This window comes from Thecamonas trahens, assembly GCF_000142905.1.
Source record: "Thecamonas trahens ATCC 50062 unplaced genomic scaffold supercont1.36, whole genome shotgun sequence".
Taxonomy (NCBI): Eukaryota; order Apusomonadida; family Apusomonadidae; genus Thecamonas; species Thecamonas trahens.
The window spans coordinates 191,510-210,015 of NW_013657644.1; the positions used below are offsets into that span (position 1 = coordinate 191,510).

At 65.6% G+C, this 18,506-nt stretch overlaps 7 protein-coding genes across 7 annotated transcripts in view; 4 read left to right on the forward strand and 3 right to left on the reverse strand.

The window, feature by feature from the left end:
- The window catches only part of AMSG_07479 (CMGC/MAPK protein kinase), a 1,914-nt gene extending 1,688 nt beyond the window's left edge, over window positions 1-226 (reverse strand). The window contains exon 1 of the mRNA XM_013900525.1: window positions 111-226. Coding sequence (XP_013755979.1) covers window positions 111-210 — 100 coding nt within the window. The 5' untranslated portion in view covers window positions 211-226. The remainder of the gene's footprint in view (window positions 1-110) is intronic.
- A 33-nt stretch (window positions 227-259) lies between these two features.
- AMSG_07480 (charged multivesicular body protein 4a) lies at window positions 260-1,572 on the reverse strand. Its single transcript, XM_013900526.1, has 3 exons — window positions 1,467-1,572; window positions 874-985; window positions 260-773 (listed from the first exon to the last, which is right to left on the reverse strand). Exons 1-3 carry the CDS (start codon window positions 1,548-1,550, stop codon window positions 310-312), a joined length of 660 nt encoding a protein of 219 aa, XP_013755980.1. The 5' UTR covers window positions 1,551-1,572; the 3' UTR covers window positions 260-309.
- Window positions 1,573-1,918: 346 nt separating this feature from the next.
- AMSG_12072 (uncharacterized protein) lies at window positions 1,919-6,271 on the forward strand (the record flags this gene model as incomplete). The annotated part of the gene is made up of 3 exons (XM_013900582.1): window positions 1,919-2,916; window positions 2,958-4,084; window positions 4,376-6,271. The coding sequence occupies 3 exons, from the start codon at window positions 1,919-1,921 to the stop codon at window positions 5,947-5,949; spliced, it is 3,699 nt and encodes a 1,232-aa protein (XP_013756036.1). The 3' UTR covers window positions 5,950-6,271.
- A 1,743-nt stretch (window positions 6,272-8,014) lies between these two features.
- Window positions 8,015-10,867, reverse strand: AMSG_07485 (uncharacterized protein). Its single transcript, XM_013900527.1, has 3 exons — window positions 10,661-10,867; window positions 9,399-10,576; window positions 8,015-9,354 (listed from the first exon to the last, which is right to left on the reverse strand). The coding sequence occupies exons 1-3, from the start codon at window positions 10,860-10,862 to the stop codon at window positions 8,029-8,031; spliced, it is 2,706 nt and encodes a 901-aa protein (XP_013755981.1). The 5' UTR covers window positions 10,863-10,867; the 3' UTR covers window positions 8,015-8,028.
- Window positions 10,868-11,213: 346 nt separating this feature from the next.
- Window positions 11,214-13,319, forward strand: AMSG_07486 (uncharacterized protein; the record flags this gene model as incomplete). The annotated part of the gene is made up of 3 exons (XM_013900528.1): window positions 11,214-11,911; window positions 11,966-12,027; window positions 12,127-13,319. 3 exons carry the CDS (start codon window positions 11,214-11,216, stop codon window positions 13,269-13,271), a joined length of 1,905 nt encoding a protein of 634 aa, XP_013755982.1. The 3' UTR covers window positions 13,272-13,319.
- Window positions 13,320-13,394: 75 nt separating this feature from the next.
- Window positions 13,395-16,420, forward strand: AMSG_12073 (uncharacterized protein; the record flags this gene model as incomplete). The annotated part of the gene is made up of 3 exons (XM_013900583.1): window positions 13,395-13,680; window positions 13,829-14,467; window positions 15,209-16,420. 3 exons carry the CDS (start codon window positions 13,395-13,397, stop codon window positions 16,393-16,395), a joined length of 2,112 nt encoding a protein of 703 aa, XP_013756037.1. The 3' UTR covers window positions 16,396-16,420.
- Window positions 16,421-16,581: 161 nt separating this feature from the next.
- On the forward strand, window positions 16,582-18,484 carry AMSG_07489 (NEK protein kinase; the record flags this gene model as incomplete). The annotated part of the gene is made up of 2 exons (XM_013900529.1): window positions 16,582-16,812; window positions 16,928-18,484. The coding sequence occupies 2 exons, from the start codon at window positions 16,582-16,584 to the stop codon at window positions 18,482-18,484; spliced, it is 1,788 nt and encodes a 595-aa protein (XP_013755983.1).
- Between the last annotated feature and the right edge of the window lie 22 nt (window positions 18,485-18,506).

An 18,506-nucleotide genomic window follows, 5' to 3' on the forward strand; every position in this document is an offset into this window, starting at 1 on the left:
GTACCCGTACCCTTCCCGTTCCGGTCCCGGTCCGTCCCGTACCGTACCGTACCCTACCCCTACCCCCTACCCCCCTCCCCCCTCCCCCCTTCCCCCCCCCCCCCACCTACCAAAGGCGCCCTTGCCGAGAGCGCCGGTAATCTTGTAGCGCGAGTCGACGTCAAAGACAATTGAGTCTCCGATGGTGTATCGGACCTTGTTGGCCGCCATGGTCGAGGGTGCGGAGACAAGCGTTGCGCCGCGGCTGGGCTTAGGCGAGTTTGGCGTTGGTGGTTGGTTTACGAGGCTACACTGTCTCACTGGAGCCACTTAGGCCATCATCGAGGCCTCGAGCTCGCGGAGCTCACGCTCCTCGTCAGTCTCGCCGGCGGCAGCAACAGGGGTGTGTGTCGGTACGTTGGGCGTGGCAGGGAGCGCGACGGACGGCAGCGAGGTCGACGGCGCCTCAACTCCCAGGAACTCGTCGTCGAGCGCCTGCTGCTCCATTGCCTCCAGTTCGGCCTCTAGGTCGTCCTCGTCCATGTCCAGGCCGCCCAGCGGCTGAGAGAGCGCCTCGCCGATCTCGGCGGCAATGTCCTGCTGCTCACGGACCTCGTCGAGCGTGTCCTCCACGTCGTCGATGGTCATGTTGTTGTGTGCCTGCCGCAGGCCTGCCGCACCCGCCCGCGCAGCCTCAAGAACCTGCACGTTGGTTGACGCCATCTCCAAGCTCATGATCTGCTGTTCCAGCGTCATCCGCGAGCCCGCCAGCTGGTTGAGCTGGTTCTCGTACACTGCCGTTTGCGCCGCCGCTCGCAAGTGAGTCACTGCACATCCTCCCTGCCTCGTCTCCCTCCCCTCCCCCTTCCTCTCCCTCTTCGCCTTTCTGCCTACCCTTCTTGCGCTTGAGCGCCGCCAGCGCCTGTCGCCGGTTGGTCTTGGAGTACTTCTTGGCCGTCGCCAGCTCCTTGTTGATCTTGGACTCAATGTGCGCCTCGCGCTTGTCCTGCACCATGCTCCGCCCATGCCCCGCTCGGTAAGTCCCCTGCACCCACCCTTACTCCCTGCCTTCCCCTCTTTACATCCTCTCTCACCCTCTCTTTCACCACTTCCGTCCCTCCTTCCAATCTCCACGCCCACATCCGGCCACCTCCGTCACACTCGGAATTCCAACCACAGCGTCGCAATTGGGGGGCGGCAGCAGCAACAGGGCGCGGGCGGCGGCCATACCGTCCCCCCATCCCCACCAACGTTACTACCCGAGCCATGAATGCCCCCCTCCCCCTCTCTTCCCACTCCCCCCGCCCCCTCCCCGTATCCTCCCCCGCTCCCCTTTCCCTTCCCCCCCCCCCCCACCCCCCCACCTCTGGTGGCACGTGCGATGCCATGGGCCGAGTGTTCCTCACAAGACAGAAGGCCATGGCCACGCAGGCCATTGAAGGAGGGAGGGGCAGCGGGTGGGAGACCTGCTGTAGTCGGGTACGTACAAGAGTGTCCAGTGTCTCCCGAAGCTTGATGATCGAGTCGCGCGGCGTCGGCTCGGCCTTCTTCTTGCCGAACAGGTTGAACATGGCGGGGAGAGAACGAGTGCAGTGTTGGCTGTGGAGCTCCGGGTCGGTGGGCCAGCCTGGAACTGGCCGACTCGGGGCCATTCCGCGGACTGCGGCTGCGACACAGATGTAGTGCGGAGGTTCTCTGGAGAATTCATCGGCCTGGCACGGGTGCTTGCAAGGTACGAGGCGGTGGGAAGCAAGCGATTGATGTCGGTATCATGACAGCGTCCACGGCAGCGGCCAGTGTCGAAGCCATCGAAGGCGGGCGCCGGCGAGAGGCTCGCCATCACACGCTGCGGCGAGTGAGACGCGCTGGCGGGGGGGAGGTAAGGCTTAGGTGGCAACACTCGAGTCGACGCAGGGCGAGGGCAGGCGCGCGGGCAGGAATGGCGAGCGAGGCGCGTGCGAACGCAAGCGAGTTGGTGGTCGAGGCGGTGATGACTGGCGGCAACGGGACGCCCGGGGCGGTGTGCGGCTCGCCGTGCGGGGCGCTGGTGGCATACGCGGCGGGCCCGGCGGTGGCGGTCTGGCCGCGGGGCGGGGGCGTAGAGGCGACGCTGACGTTCCCTTCGAAGCATGCAGCGCGAGTGACGGCTGTGGTGTGTCCGGACGCTTCGACGGTGATTGCTGGCAATGCGGCCGGCGTGGTCTTTGGCTGGCGGTGGTCGCCGGAGAAGCGAGTGTGGCGGGCGGCACTGCGCAAGGCACTCTACGTTGCGGCGGGCAAGAAGGATGCCAAACCTGTGGCGGCGCTGGCGGTTGGCGGGACCACGACTCGGCGGCTGGTTGCGGCGACCGACGCCGGTGGCGCGTTGGTTGTGTGGGAGGTGCCGGCGAGCGGATCGACGGGCTGGCCTGAGGTCTGCCGGACAACTGCGGCTGTTTCGGCGCTGGCGATCTCGCTAGCGGTGTGCAACGTGGGCGAGCGGGTTCTGGTGGCTGCAGGACGAGTTGACGCGCGGCTGGGCTTGTATCTGGTGGCAGACGGGGCGCTCATTGCGCTGCCGCCTCTGGTTGGCCACGAGGATTGGGTCTCTTCGCTGGCGTGGCACGGGCCCTCTGGGCTGCTGGCCTCGGGTTCGCAGGACGCTCGGATCCGAGTGTGGCGACTCGAGTTGGGCGACGAAGCTGTACCGGCTAAGAGCGTGGGTGCGGCCGTGCTCGAGGCGGTCATTGGCGAGCAGGTGCTCCGCATCCGGCTCGAGTCAGTCTTGGCAGGGCACGATGGGTGGGTCACCGGCCTTGCCTGGCAGCCGGGCCCCGAGCTTGTTCTGGCGTCGGCGTCGATGGACAAGTCTGTGGCGCTCTGGGGCCCGCCGGCGAGCGCAGCCGGGGTGTGGGCCACGCTATGCCGGATGGGCGAGCTCGGTGGCAACACACTCGGGTACCGGGCGGTTGCTTTGCCGGCGCTGGGCGTGTGCTGAGCATGCTGCACCATGGAGCGCTGCACGCGTGGGAAGTGGCTGACGTTGCAGCGCCGGTCCCGGTCCCAACGCCGTCGGGCCACTCGGGAAGTGTGACCGACGCGAGCTGGACACCGGACGGCAAGTTTGTGGTCTCGGTCTCCAAGGACCAGACCACCCGGTGGTTCGGGCGAGTTACTTCGGCGTGTGGCGCATGGCACGAGGTCGGCCGGCCGCAGATCCATGGCTTTGACCTGACTGCAGCCGTTGTTGTCCCGCACACCGCGTACACATTGGTCTCGGGCGCCGAGGAGAAGATCCCTCGGGTCTTCCGTGCGCCGCGCACCTTTTTGGCGGGCCTTAACCGGCTGTGTGGAACTGAGTTGGCCATCGACGACCAGCTGCCGCTCGGTGCCAACGTGCCTGCGCTCGGTCTCTCGAACAAGGCTGTTGTCGATGGTGGCGAGAGTGCCTGTGCCGACGCCGGGAACTTTGAGTCGGAGATGCCTGTCCCGTTTGCGGCGGTCGAGGTTGGCGACCCGCCGCTGGAGGAGCATCTCATTCAGAACACGCTTTGGCCCGAGGTGCACAAGCTGTACGGCCACGGGTATGAAGTGTACAGCCTGGCGACGTCGCCGTGCGGGCGTCTGGTGGCGTCGTCGTCCAAGGCATCGTCGGCAAGCGCAGCGGGCATCCGGCTGTGGTCGACGAGCAGCTGGCGCGAGGCGTGTGAGCCGGTTAGCGGGCACAAACTGACGGTTGTGGCCATGGCGTGGTCAGCCGACGGCAAGGTGCTTGTCTCGGCCTCGCGCGACCGCACGTTTGCTGTCCATGACGTTGACGTCGCCGACGACGGCAGCGCGGCGGTCTCGACCCGGATGGTGGTCTCTGCGCATGCACGCATCATCTGGGACGTCGCGCTCTGTCCCACTGGAGCGCGTCTGGCGACGGCATCGCGAGACAAGACGGTCAAGCTCTGGTCGCTGACCGATGGCTCGCTGCTGGCGACGGTGGTCAAGGCAAGCGCGCCGGCTACCGCGGTTGCGTTCTCGCCGCTCGGCGAGCTGGTTGTTGGCCTCGAGACAGGCAAGCTGACATGCTACCGCGAGGACGAGAGCGGCGCATGGTCCGAGGCCTGGTCCGCCCCAAGTTTGCCACCCACTCTGCTCGGGTTAACCGACTCGCGTACCATCCGTCCGGCACGCGGTTGATCTCGTGCGGCAACGATGGTAGCGTTCGGATCTGGCGTCGCTCGGCGGGCGAGGGGGACGGCGAGCAGTAGTGGCGTGGCGAGCAGCAGCAGAAAGTGACAATGAATGATGTTGCGGGTGACGACGGGCGGCGGGCGGGCGGGCGGGGCGACGGGCGACGGGTGGCGACAGGCGACGACACTTGTTTGTTCGTGCAACATGGCCGACTCTCCCGCGCAGACGCTGTCAGAGCTCACGGGCTTGCCGCAGGAGCAGGCCGCCGCATACCTGGACATGGCCGGTGGGTCGGTGGAGGCTGCGTATGCGCTGTATGCGTCGATGCTGGAGCCGGCGGGCGGAGGCAGCGATGGCGGTGGAGGCGGCGACGGCGGCGACCTTCCATTTGCGAAGCTCCCGTTCCGGTCACTGGTGTGGCCCGACGGGACGACGGAGCTGCCGGAAGCGTGGCTGGTGCAGGGCTTTGCGCTGGAGGCTCCCGGGCGCGGGATGGTGCAGCCGAAGAACGGGCCTTGTGGCCTTGTGGCGGCGGTCCTGGCCGGCGTGGTGGCCAACAAGCTCGCAGGCGTGGTTGCCGGGACGCAGGCGGCGGTCGAGGACTGGACCGACGCCGAAGCGCTGGCGGCAGTGGCGCAGATTGTGGTCCAGGCACGGACTGATGACAGCGCACCAGTTCACGTGGCGCGGTGGGCAGGCGAGGTGGGCGAGGCCATCGAGTGTGACCAAGTCTCAGCCGACGAGGTGGCGGCCACGCTGGTGCAGGCGGCTGAGGCCTGGCTGGGCGCCGGCGGCGCGCTGCTGCTGCTGTACTCGCTGGTGGCGACGCGGGGTGAGGCGCAGGTGCGGGCGGACATTGCGGCGGACGCCGGCGAGCCGCCGCTCATTGTGGGTCCTGCGCACCTGTGCTCGATGGAGCTGCTCTCGTTGGTTGTCCGTGGCTCTGCAAGCGGCAACGTGACGGCCTTCCATCCGCTCTCGCGCGCACCAGCTGACTGGACCGTTCCGCTCGGCTTTGGGCTCCTTTCCAAGTCGGAGCTGGAGATGGGGGTGCCTGTGGCGGACAGCCTCAAGTCACCGCGGCTGCCGGTGTGGATCCTGCATGGCGGCGACCACTTTACGACAGCCTGGCTGGATGTGGCGACGTTTGCGGCGATGCCCGAGGCGGCGGACTGCGTGCCGCCGGTTGGCGAGGATGCGCCGGTCCCATTCAACCTGGTCCACTGGAACGGGCTGCCGCCGGCTGGCCCGAGGCGGGCTGTGGTCCGCCTCACGCCGCGGACAACCGGACGAGCGGTGGCGGGCAAGGCACCCAAGGAGCTCCGCGACTCTTACGTGAAGAAAGTGCCTGGCGAGATCGATTCGATTGTGCAGGCGCATCCGGACGACAAGAAGAACGCTCCCGATGCGTGGAACACATGGCGATACGAGGTAGTGCTTGCGGTCGACGAGCCGGACGTGGAAGGAGTGGAGCCCAACCCGAACGCCACGCCGCCGCCGACCTTTGACCTTGGCGAGCCACCTGTTGACACTGCCTGGCGGTGCGCGTCGTGCTATCGCGGGCGGTACAAGACGTTCTGCTTTGGCCTCAACGAGGCGGGTGCCACTGCCTGTCGCCACTGCGACAAGCCGATGGCCGACGCGGGTTGGTCACTGTGGATGCCGTACGATGATCTGCCCGGCTCTCAGCAGAGCACGGCCACGAATCGTCACGCACCAAACATCTACATTGTGCTCCGCCGCCGGTGGCCAGGCGCCAAGGTGGCCATGGTCGACGAGGACGAGGCCGCGCGCTGGCCGTCAGTCTAGCTGTGAAGAAGCAAGTGGTGCTCATGGTATTGTTACTCGTCGGTGTCGTCCGAGTCGGTCACGGTCGTGGTCGGCTCGTGCGACGACGACGACGGCCGAAGCTCGTACTCGGCGTATGTCTGTGCGTGACTCATGATGAACTCGACCTCTGAGACGCCAGTGTGAGGATCCCAGACTGCCGGCTCGGCGCCCGCCTTGGGATGGCGGACTCGCCACCAGGACTCGACGCCCTTGCGGTGATCAAACTCATAGTACGTCCACATGGCGCGGATGATGGTGGGCGGGACGGCCGGCTTGGAAATGAAAAACGTGTTCTCGATAAGGGTGTTGCCGGTGAGGAGCGCAGCGCAAAGCGACTTGAACCAGCCAGGGACAGACGGGCCGCCCCACGACGCCCGGTTGGGGAAGAGGAACCACATGCGCCAGTCGAGCCGTGGCATATGAATCGGAGCATAAACCGGAGCGCGGGTGAGCGAGCCGGGCTTGTACTTGAACTCATACATGTGCCACGTCTTGCCGTTGTCGGACGAGCCAAACAAGTGGACTTCGGGTCGGTCTGTGGTCATGCGGGCAAAGAGACCGTAGCCATTGATGACGCGAAGCGGGGCAACGATAACGTACAGCTCGTACGCCTTGTCCGAGGCGGCAAAAAGGAGCTGGCTCGCGCGCCAATCAGAAGGCAAATACTCGAGCGGATCATAGTCGCGAAAGGCGTTGCGGATCTGGACGAGCGAGATGCCCGAAGCCACGACGGTGAGGCCAGCCCGACACGCGAGGCTGACGAGCGCCAGGACCAACCCCAGCCAGGAAGTCGGTGTTGCAGCTGCAGCCACCTGCGTTGTCCGTGCCGCAGACGCCATCGGGAGCGAGGAGTCCCACACAGGAACAATGCATAGGACTGCTGTGAGGTAGTTGAAGAATCCGTAGTTGCCCGAGGCGACAATGCCTGCCTGGAGAGCGGCAAAGGCAAGAAAGGCGAGCGCTGGAGGCGTGGGATGTGGAATCAAGACTAGAAACGGGACTGCCAGCTCAATCACGTGGTTGCCGACAACCGATGCGGCGTGGAGCGCGTGAGGTGCCATGGCAGCAAAGTACCCGCCGCGATGGGGCAGCGGCTGAGTAAAGTGATGATAGTCCATAGCTGTGAGCTGGCGCCACGTCGGGCAGCGCGATGAGAGCTTGACGACGCCTGACGAGAAGAGGAGCTTGAACACAAGGAGCGCGCCGTAGTACGAGACGAGGCGCGACGGAGCAACCGACGACGCAGCGACGGCGGCGTAGACGCCGGCCTCGACAAGGAGTGTGTCCCATTGGAATGAGCAGAACGACTGGCAAGCGACAGTGAGCGAGAGATACAGGAGAGCTAGTGCACCAAAGACCGGCGCAGTGATGAGTGGCATCCACGCGAGCGGCACCGGGAGCGGCGCGGCCGGCACGAGGACAGCGGCCCAGAGCAGGGTTGAGACTGCTGCCAGAGTCTTGCCAGCAACAACGTGCGCGTCAAGCGCAGCGTCGAGTGAAAGCCGGGTCGTCACGCCTGGCCACGCGGTGTAGATCCAGAGTAGCGTCGGCGACCGCTGCCATGTGGTGAAGATCCAGGCCGCCGACGCGCGCCAGGTCGCCGGCGGTGCGCCGGCAGCCTTGGCGGCGACAAACGGCGGCGGGCTTCGTGGGCGGGCAAGGATACGGCCGATCGGTGTCAGGCCGCGAGACGAAGCTATCGCAGGGAGTTCGGAGCCGAGACAGGCAAAAGCGGCAAGGAAGACGAGTGAGAGGCCGAGGCTGAAGACGGCCCGGGCTGCGGTGGCCGAGGCCGAGGCGTTGTCGAGGGCGACTAGCGCCGAGAGAGCGGTCCATCCCCATGCGAGGAGCATGGTGTGTGCATAAGGGGGAGAGGGGGGTTGGGTGGGAGAGGGGGCGGGTTTGGGGCTGAGGGGTGGAGTGGAGTGGGGATAAGTTGGGGTCGTTGCAGAACGGTAGGGCCGGGGCTTGCCCGGGCGTGGCGGCAGGACTCGCTGGTGGCCCAGCACACGACAAGGATGGGAACTAGATATCGCAGGGGGGGGGGGGGGGCTCGGTTTACTGCGAGTACGACGATGCGCCGTCCGAGTATAAGCACGAGTACGGATGCCCCGAGTACGAGTAGGGGCGCGCGTTGCCAGAGTAAGAGAGGGTTCCCTCCGAGTAGGGCGGATAAGAGTACGAGACGTCGTCGCGATCTGACGAGTAGGAGCGAGGCGAGGACGAGCGGCACGATCGAGAAGATGAGCTGGAGGAGGCCGAGTCTTCATCGGCTGAGCAGTGAGAGGGCGGTGAGGAAGAGGCGGGGCGCGGAGCCGAGGGCGGTGGTGAGCCGGCCTCGCCGACAACGACGTCGACCGAGTGGGGACCGGAGAGATCAGGGGAGAGGAGGCCAAACTGGACGCGGAGGCCTGGGGCGTAGCAATGGCGGGTGAAGGCCTCGCGCATGTCGGCAACCGAGTCGATCGAGTCGCCGTTGACTGAGACGAGAATGTGGCCGACGGTGATGCCGGCGTCAGCGGCAGCCGACGCCGGGGCAACCTTGGAGACGACGACGCCGCGGTCGACGGACGGATCTGCGACCACGAGCAGGCCCACAGCGGGCTTGCCCTCACGAGCGCTGCCAGTCGGGCGCCCGCTATCAGCTTGCAGGATGCGGACCTGGCTCTTGATGGCCGATTCGAGCTCTGAGGCTTCCGCAGCGATCGAGTTGTAAAGCGCCTGGGCGTCGCGGAACGAGTCCTCCTCGTCAAGGTCGGAGAGCTCCCACACCGCCTCGGGCACGTCGGCGGTGGCAGGCGGCGGCGAGGCGGCGGTGGCGGCTGGACGGGCGACGGAAGGGGTAGTGGCGGCGGCAGCAACAGCAGCAGACTCGGATGCGTCCTGCCTGGGAGCGATGACAAACGGCTCGGCGAGCTCAGGCTCGCCGTCGAGGAGTGCCTGGACCTGGCGCCGCATGAGGTCGCGCTCGAGCGCAACCGTAGCGGCAGCGTCGAGAGGAGAGCGGTGGTCGTCAGGAGAACGTGAGCGCGAGACGCGCGACGAGTGATGCGTGTGAGACGAGCGAACCTTGCGCTTGCGGAACTGGGCAGCGTACGAGCCAATACCAACGACAGGCGCGGCGGCAGGCTCAGGCTCGACAAAGGCGTCCGGCTTGAAGTAGCGCCAGCCAATAGCAGCCTCCTCCTCTGGCGTGGGACGGACCGAGGCAGCAGCTGGTGCAATGGTCTGCTGCGAGAGGTCAACTTGGACAACGGTGACGTCTGCGTCACGTGGATCAAGATCAATGCGGCCACGGCGGTACGGCCTTGTGGCGGCGTTCTCGACGGTCTCGACGACGGCCGAGACTGCCGAGGTGGCCGGGAACGAGGCGACGATGCCGGTCTTTTCCAACCCTTGCGCGGGCGGCGCTTCTGAGCCGCGCGGACGGCGTCAGTCGGGCGGACAACACGGTAGGATATGTCCTTGGCCTTGCCACGACGGCGGGCAGGCGGACGGGCGGCGGAGCGAGTGCGTGTGCGTGAGCGCGAGCGCGAGCGCGAGCGTGACGCCGACTTGCTGGTGGACGCCTTGGGCCCGCGCCTGCGGGCCGGGCCCGAGGGGCGGGCGTTCTTTTGCGGGCGGGCACGACGCTTGCGGCGAGCTGGCTTGGCCGGTTCGGGCACTGGCAGCGAGGCTGGCGAGGTGCGAGCCTCCCGCAGCGCCATTTCGTGGCGCTTCTTGTGGTACTCGGTAACAAACTCAAGCTCGCGCTCAGACGGATGCGGGTCTGCGCACGGCTCTTCCGAGTCGGCGTCAGGCTCGACCTCGGTGTCGGGATAGGCCGAGCCGACCTCGACAGCGACCGAGTCTACACCTGCGGCGGAGACGCCGTCGCCCGACGCTGATTCAGACGAGAGATGGAACGGCGAGTTGGGGGCAGCGTCTGCAGAGGCAGTGACCTGAATGCGGACCGGCGAGGCAACGACTGACGGGTGCGGTGCAACCGGGGCCGGCTCGGGCTGCGGGGCTGCCACAGGCTTGGGCTCGGACTCGGGCTCGGGCTCCGCGGACTGATGGGTTTGAGCGCTCTTGCCGCTTCCGGCAGCAGCCTTTGCCTTGGACTTGCGCTTGGACTTGCGACGACGGCCAGACTTTCCCCGAGGCTTGCCGGCCGGGGCCACCGAGGCGGTGCGGACAGGCACAATGGGGTCGCCCACGTCGGGGACTGGAGCGACTCCGGCCGGCTCTGCCGGAGAGGCCGGCTGGTCGTGGACGCTCTCGGAAGTAGCTGGAGCGTTGTGCGGCGCATAGAGCGAGGCCGACGCAGTGCGCGGCGCGACAGGGGGCGCCGCCGGTGCCGGAGCGGGCTCAGCGCGGTCGGCAGCGTTCAGGGTGGTCTCTTGCTGCTTTGCGGCGAGCGGCGACGACTTTGTGACGCGGGCGACAGGCGGACCCTTGCGCTTGCGCTTGATGTTGAACCTGTTGTGCAGGGCGTACATCCACTTTTGGCGGGCGGCAGCGTCTTCTGTGGAGAACGTGTGGTCCTTGCCGTCGACGCCGAGGGTGAACTTGAGGTCCTTCATCGACGGCGACGCCATGTGCTGCAGCGTGGCGTCCTTGAGCTCTGCAGGGGGGAGGAGGGCGTGAGTTCGGGGAAGAAGAGGGAGAGGAAGGGTGAGGAGGCTTCGGTCCCAGTGGGCGGACGTACTGGCACGGAGTGAGGCGCCCTCGGAGAGGTCGAGGGTGTACAGCGGGTCTGTGGCCGACTTGGAGGCAAAGACAGCGAGCGTGTTGGGCTGGAGGATGGCAAAGCGCGGCTTCCACGAGGAGAACATGGTGCCCTTGACACGCTCCCAAAGCGGACCCATATGCACACACTCTACGTCCTGCTTGAGCAGCTCGGACGCCATCTCTGCGGGTTCTGTCGGCCGTGGAGTGGTGCAGTGCGTGGCGCTCTCGGCCAGCCCGAAATTCGCCCGTCGCCCGCCAACGGCTGTCGGCCCCGTGGTTGGCGCGGGACGGTTGGGGGTGGAAAGGGGGGGGGAGAGGAGGGAGGGGCGAGACTGCGGGCACACACCTCGCCGGGAACCATCTCAGATGCAGGCGCTCGAACAGCGGCGAGTGGCGGTGTAGGTTGAGGAGGAGGAGGAGGAGGGGGGGGTAGGGAGGGGGGGGGAGGGAGGGGCGGGGCGGTGGCTCACAGGGTGGCGAGGTGGGCGCGCGCAAACAGGCGGCGGCGGCGCGAAGAGCTGGAGGCACGAATGGACGCCCGCGACCGGCGCAACGTGGTGGTCATTGCCAACAAGGCCCGGCGGCTGGAGCGGCAGCGGATGCTGCTGCGGATGCGCAGCAAGGAAGCCGAAGAGCGGAATCGGGCAATGCTGGCGGCGGTGCGCGAGAGTGGCGAGGCGAGCGGGCGGGTGGCGGCGAGCGGACGGTCGCTAGCTCGGCTGCGGGAACGATATGCACGTGCGGCACGGCTGCAGTTGCCGCGGTGGATGGCGGAGGCATCGGCTGCGGAACGGACACGGCTGAAGCAGCTCGATGCCGAGCTTGCGGCGTTGGCAGACATTCGCGCCGACGCAGCGCGGGTCTTCCGCGACGAGCTCGCGATCCGCGAGGCTATCCGCGATCGCGAGGCTGCGCTGGAAGCTGCGCGGGCCGAGGAGGAGCAAGCTGCGCGGGCCCGAGTTCGTGAGGCGCAGCAGGCTGCGGCGCGGCCCCGGCCAACACAGCGTGTGGACGACATCGACGTCGCCCGCGTGGCTCAGCACGGCTTCTCCGGTTCCGCACTCGCTATGCTTGATCTCGACTCTGGGTCTGGTACTAGAGAGGAGGATCAAGAGAACGAAATGGTGGAAGAGGGCAACGTTGAGCCAGTGACGCCTGTTAGAGTGCCGTTGCCGTCTCGGGACCGCGAGGCGCTTATCGAGCGATCGGAGGATGGGGGCAAAGAGCCGTCGAGCGAGCCGCGAAGTGAGCCCCGAAGCGAGCCCCGAAGCGAGCCCCGAAGCGAGGCTTCGACCAAGGAGACTCGGCGCGAGAGCAAAGAGTCGCTTGGTGAGCCATTGCACGGTGGAGACGAGGTGCCTCCTAGCGAGAGGTCGCAGGATGATAGAGGTGAGGAGCCGCCGAGCGAGAGCGAGCTACCAATCGAAAGGTCGCAGGATGAAGGTGAGGAGCCACCGAACAAGCTAGCGGTTGAGAAGCCGCAGGATGAAAATGAGGAGCTGCCGAACAAGCTACCGGTTGAGAAGCCGCAGGATGGGGACGAGCCATCGCACAAGGCGGGCAATGAGCCGCCGAGCGACGGATCACAGGCGTCGTCGCTCCCACCGGCGGAAGCGGCGAGCATGGCGGCTATGCTGGAGCCGAGGCAGCGGGAGCATGTGCTGGAGCTACTGCTTCGCGCCATCGAGGCAGACATGGACGACGACCCGGAAGAGCTGTACGTGGAGCAGGTGTCGGATGCTGTACAGGACTCGATCCTCGAGTCGGCGCTCGGCGACGACACGCTCTCATTTTACGGCGGCTCGGCAATGTCGGCAGCTGTTGTCGGCCTCCTGCTCGCCTTCCCCGGCGGCCTGCTCCCAGTCAAGCTCCTGAAGCACGTCTGTACAACACAGACGATGACGCTGTCTCAAGCTTCACCGTTTCTTACCGCCCACGCACGGCGCGTCCTCCACGCCGTGGTTAGCCACTGGCGCAAGCTACTTGAGGCCGATGCCGTGAGTGCGGATGCACTCGCCACACTCACGCCAGCGCTCGTCGGTGAGGACGCGCTCGAGTTTGTCGACCAGGCGACTGGCTTTCTCTCGAGCGTCCTGGATCTGGAGACGCACGCGCAGAGGGCCGACGCCAACCATCTGGCCAGCGCGCCGCCGCCGGTGGTCACTGCGCCTGTCACGTCACCCATCAGCGCCGGTGCAATGACCAGCATGCTCCCGGGCCTGGGCGGGGTGCAAGCCCGGATGCCGGCCTCATCGTTTGCTGGTAGGCCCCTCGGTAGCAGCTCCGGCAACGTGCTCGGCGATGCCGATGACGACTACACCTCGGAGGACGACATGTACATGGGCGGCGGCGCCGCTACAAGCACGTCAGCAATCCCGAGTAACGCCACGGCATTGATGATGGGCGGCGGCGCCGGAGCGATGATGGGCGCTGGCGCCAGCGGCATGATGTTTGGCGGCGGCATGATGCATCCGCTGGCGGCGGGCCGGCCCGCGCCCAAGCCACAGCCTGCGGTTCCTTATCGGACGGGCGGCCTCGACGCGGTGCTGGGTGACGACTCGTCATCCTCTGAGTTCCCGTCGTTTTAGCTCGATGGTGGCCGCAGCAGTCTTTAATACTAAACAGCCTGGTCCCTGGTCAGTGAGGGGAGGGGGGCGCGTCGACGAACGAGTCGGTGAGTCACTGCTCTCGCGACCGCTGGAAAAAGAAGCATGGCGGCGTCGTCGGCAGCAGGGCAGCAGGCAACGGTGGGCGACGAGTCCTCGTCAGCGCTCAACATTGTGCTCCACCCCGCGGTCATTGTGTCCATCACAGACCACTACACCCGGGCGCGGGCAAACACCAAGACGCCGCGTCCGCGGGTGGTGGGCGGCCTGGTGGGGACGCAGCGCGGGCGGACGATCGAGATGCACTCGGCGTACGAGCTGCTGGTCTCCGAGGACGCAGACGGCGGCCTGGTCTTCGACATGGAGTTTCTGCGCAAGAAGCACCAGCTGAGTACGTAGGGGATGGTGGTGAAGGGGGGGGGGGGGGGAGGGGGAAGCCGGGGTACGGGGGTGGGGTGGGGGGCGGCAGGAAGGAACGTGGGCGGGCAGGTGCAAGGCGGACGGAGACTCACGTGCGGGACGGACTGGCGGACGAGCAGTCGTGGACGTCCAGGAGGAGTACCAGTTCCTGGGATGGTACTCGACAGGAACCGCGCCCTCGGCAGCGGACCTTGCGGTGCAGACGCTGCTGCGCGAGGAGGGCATCAACGAGTCGCCGCTGTACATGGTGCTCGACCCGACGCCGCCGCCTGGTACTAAGGAGCTTCCGATTGATATCTACGAGTCGGAGCTGCGGATCATCGATGACTCGCCGACCTACCGCTTTGTCCACACCGCCTACTCAATCTACTCGGGCGAGTCGGAGCGCATTGCGGTCGACCACGTCGCCCACCTGTCGTCGGTTGCCACCGCCGAGTCGTCGTCGTCGGTGACAACTCATGCCGGCGGCATCGCCAACGCTGTCGAGAACCTCTCGGGCAGGCTGGCCATCATCCTTCGCTACCTCAAGGCAGTCCAAGCGGGAACTGCCGAGGCCGATCCGCGCATCCTGCGCATGGTCAAGGCTGTCGTCCTCCAACTGCCTGTTGCCACCACCGGCGCAGGCACGGAGTTTGACCTCGAGTTTGTGGCCCAGTACAACGACACGCTGCTCACCACATACCTCGCCACCCTCACCAAGGCCGCCTCGGCCGTCAACAACATGGTCGACAAGTTCAACGTTGTCGCGACGAGCGATCGTCGCGGCGGGCGCGGGTCTCGCATGCGTGGCGCCTTCATGTAGGCGCCCCTCCATCTGCGACTCCCACTGATAGTGTTGGTAAAGTGAGAGCTTTCTTTGTTGCCTTGTGAGCTGCCTTGTGAGCTGCCTTGTGTGCTGGCCTGGATGTGGCCCAGACTCTGGGCCATCGGATGGGCGCCGGCGGGGCTCCGAGACAAACGCGCGATGCCTTTTCGGGAAAAGTATCACTCGATGATACAACGTTTCCAGCTATAAAAATATATAATCTTATACTTACATTATTATGACTTTATAGGTCAATTGGTAATTTTCAATTATTATTGCATTATTCAAATGACAAATATGTTAATGTAATATATTTAATCGTCCGTATACATATTTTGTTGGTTTTTGATCCGGGAGACGGTCCGTTATCGTCGTCATAATGGCGTGAAGGTGGTCTCTCCTCCTCTAGTGCCTTGCCTACTCGCTTCACCACACACAATCACCATTGCGCCACCAGCTCGTTGTACATGCTTCGTGTTGATGCTAGTGTGAGTCGTGGGAGCGGCACCGATTGCAAGAAATCGTAAAAGTCCGACTTTCATCTCAAAGCAGCCCTACCTCCTCGGTCACGGATCAACAAAACTCGCGCACGAGACTATCACCTCTCCAATCAGCCCCTCGTACACCACTCGACTACAGTGAAGGAGCCACATGGAGTCTGGAGGCGTAAAGGTTGTGCTGCCCGAGTCTCTAGTGGATGTGGCCGCTTTCCAGTCTGCTGTGACCGAGTGGCTGGAGACAGCGTGGACGGCGGTCGACGCGGCGACGGCGACGTCGGCGGTGCTCGTTGTCGGCAACGAGGCTGCAGACGTCGATTCGGTCGTGTGTGCACTGGCGTGGGCTTATACCTTGCGCAACAAAGCAATCGAGGGCTGTGTTGTCCTCCCGGTCATCGGTGTTCCGGCGGCCGAGCTCCCGCTCCGGACCGAGGTGACTGCACTCCTTGCGGCTACATGCATCGACGCGTCGCTCTTCGCGTATCCAGACACGGTGCAGCAAGTGGTGGATGCAGTTGGCCGTGATGCGGTCACCATTCATCTTGTTGACCACAACGTGGTCCGGATGCCGGCGCTGGTCTCGCTGGGTTCAGCGGTAAACGCCATCATCGACCACCACACCGACGAGGGCGCGCACGACGCAGCAGCACCGCGGCGGATCGAGACGGTTGGCTCGTGTGCCACGCTTGTCACCGAAATGATCGAGGCTGGTAACTTGCCGCCTCCGTTGGCCTTTATGCTCCTTGCTACCGTCCTTGTCGACACCGTCAATCTGGCGCCGGAGGCAGGCAAGGTCACCTCAGCCGACGAGGCTGCGACACGGAGCCTGTGCCAGGCAATCGCGCCTTGTGGAGGTGGAGACGACCACGTTGCGCTTGTGAACACGCTGTTTGAACAGATGCAGGCCGCCAAGTTCGATGTCTCGGCGCTCTCGTGCGCCCAGCTCCTCGCCCGCGATGCCAAGTACTATACCACGCCTGCCGGGCTCGGCTACGCCATCCCAGGTGTCTTTCTCAACGGTGCCGAGTTTGTCGTCCGAGCCGGCGGTGCGACGGAGCTTGCAATCGCTCTGAGCGACTACGCTGCGGCCAAGCACGCACACTTTGTCGTCGTCATGCTCACCCAGCCGTCGGATAGCGGCGTTTCACGCGAGATGATCGTCTACGTGCCGGCTTCGACTCCCGACGCGAGCACGCTCCTGAATCGCTTGGTAGACTTTCTCGTCTCTGTCAACAACAGTGAGCTGCAGCTACAGACGACTGCAGCGTGCAGTGACGCCGGCTCAACCGATGCCGGCGTCATTGTGCACTTGGCCCAGGGCAACGCCACGGCCTCCCGCAAGCGCATCGCGCCGCTCCTTGTCGAGTTTACCGCCTCAATGTAGTGTACAAAGCCCCGTGAAAGCATCAGCCGTTCTTCTCTGCTGCAGCAGCACCTCGGCGGGCGCCATCATCGCGCCTTCGCTTAATCTGGTGATGAGTGTGCGACTTGGCGCCATTCGCACGCACAACCGGGCCCCGCCAGCACGAGCCAACAGCGTCGGCAAAGACACACCTCGCTTCCCCAGACCATGGCGACGGCCACCCCAGACGCAACTGGTGCAGGCGGCGGGGGCGTTGCCTGTGCGGAGACTTCCCACTCGCACCGGCTCGCCCGCGAGTACGGCGAGCTCGAGGTAGTGGGCAAGGGCGCGTACGGGCGTGTCTTTCTCGCTCACCACGCCGAGTTTGGCGAGGTCGTCGTCAAGCAAGTCGATGTCGCCATGCTCAGCGCCGACGAGCGCGAGGAGGCACTGCGCGAGGTACGTACTTCCAGGGGCGGGGATGCGGCGGTGGGGTCGGGCGGTGGCAGGTGTGCGGGGCGGTGGTGCGAGGTGACTCACCTGTGCGGTGCGCACGCGCGCAAGCTGGCTCCAGGCCCGGGTCATGGCATCGATCAAGCACTACAACATCATCGGGTACAAAGAGTCGTGGATGGAGGACGGGTATCTGTACATTGCGATGGAGTATGCTCCCGGCGGCGATTTGTTTGCAGCGCTCCATGCCCGGCTGGCGGCGCTGGCGGCGACTGGCGAGGGCAACACCGGTGACACCGAGGCTGACCAGCCGCCATTTGACGATGACGAGCTGTGGGCGCTTGCCATTCAGCTCTGCCAGGGTCTCGGCTATCTGCATGAGCGCAGAATTCTGCATCGTGACATCAAGCCGCAGAACGTGCTCCTCGACTCAGACAGCAACGTCAAGATCGGCGACCTGGGCCTTGCTCGGCAGCTCGGCTCGCAGTCGATGGCAACGTCTTCGGTCGGCACGCCGCTCTACTTTTCACCGGAGCTCTGCCTCGATGCCGCGTACGACGACAAGTCGGATGTTTGGGCGCTTGGCTGCCTGCTGTACGAGCTGGCGACGGGCGAGCCGCCGTTTGTGGCGTCGAACCAGATCGCGCTGGCGCAGGCGATCGTGCACGACGAGCCGGCGCCGCTGCCGCACGCCTTCTCGCCCGAGCTCCGCTGGCTTATTTCGCTCATGCTGACCAAAGACCCCAGTGAGCGGCCGTCGATTGCGACGCTACTCGACACACCTGCAGTCCGCGTCCGGATCGACAAGGCACTGCTATACCATCAGGTGCTGCGACTTCAGGCGCGGTTAGCGGCGACCGAGGCCGATTTGGCCACGGCTCGAGCGGCGGCGGCAACGGCGCACGCGGCAGCGGCAGCGGCGGCGGCGCCGGTGGCCAAGAGCCCGCCTCGAGTCCACCGCGAGTTGCTTTCCCCCGTGCGGACCCCGCTAGCGCCGCGGCAGGGCAGCGAGCCACCACCGGCGTCGACAAGCAAGACGCCGCGGATTCGCAGTGGGCATGAAAACGCAGCGACGCCACCATCCCGGCTTGTCTTTGCCACGCCGAGCAAAAAGGGCGCATCGTCGCCTCTGGCGAGCCTGGCCACCAAGGTCGACGCGAGCGTCTTGTTTGGCCCAGAGCTGGAAGTTGGGGCCAAGCGCGGGCGCGAGCTGGTGGCCCTCTTTGCGTGGGAGCGATGGTCGGCGTCAACGCCACCAGGGACAGGCATGGCGCTGCTCACGGGCTCGGCCTCGCTTGACTCGGCGCGCAATGTGGCGCGAAGCGCGGTGTGGCAGGGCCGGGCCAAGCAGAGCCTCTCGCACGCTGTGGCCCACCCGATGATTGTCTTTGCGCCACGCAGCGGAAGCTGCCGAGCGGGCAGCCACCCCGAAGTGCGGCACTTGCGAACACGACGGCGCGGGGCGCGCGCCTTTGAAGAGCTCGTCCCGCAGCCGGGCCTCGCAGTGGCGACGCAGATCGGCGAGTCTGAGTTTTGGCTGCTCAATCTGACGTCGTCTGCACCGGTCTCCGAGTTTATTCTCGAGTTTGTGGACAACAACCCACTGGACGTGCTGCTTGTCCTCAAGCGCAACGAGGCGTTTCTGGAAGCTGTTTTTGCAGCGACGGCCCGAGTTTAGACCGCCGGCGCCAGATGGGAGA

Excerpts from the sequence above, each read along its gene's own strand:
- AMSG_07485 (XM_013900527.1), bottom strand. The coding sequence starts at position 10,862 with ATGGCGTCCGAGCTGCTCAAGCAGGACGTAGAGTGTGTGCATATGGGT. Across the intron at positions 10,577-10,660 it reads GGGCGCCTCACTCCGTGCCA|AGCTCAAGGACGCCACGCTG; the intron begins GTACGTCCGCCC and ends TCCCCCCTGCAG. Across the intron at positions 9,355-9,398 it reads TTGTCCGCCCGACTGACGCC|ACCGGCATCGTCGCCTCGTT; the intron begins GTCCGCGCGGCT and ends GGGTTGGAAAAG.
- AMSG_07480 (XM_013900526.1), bottom strand. The coding sequence starts at position 1,550 with ATGTTCAACCTGTTCGGCAAGAAGAAGGCCGAGCCGACGCCGCGCGAC. Across the intron at positions 986-1,466 it reads GGGAGACACTGGACACTCTT|GACAAGCGCGAGGCGCACAT; the intron begins GTACGTACCCGA and ends AGCATGGTGCAG. Across the intron at positions 774-873 it reads GGCGCTCAAGCGCAAGAAGG|TGTACGAGAACCAGCTCAAC; the intron begins GTAGGCAGAAAG and ends CGCAAACGGCAG.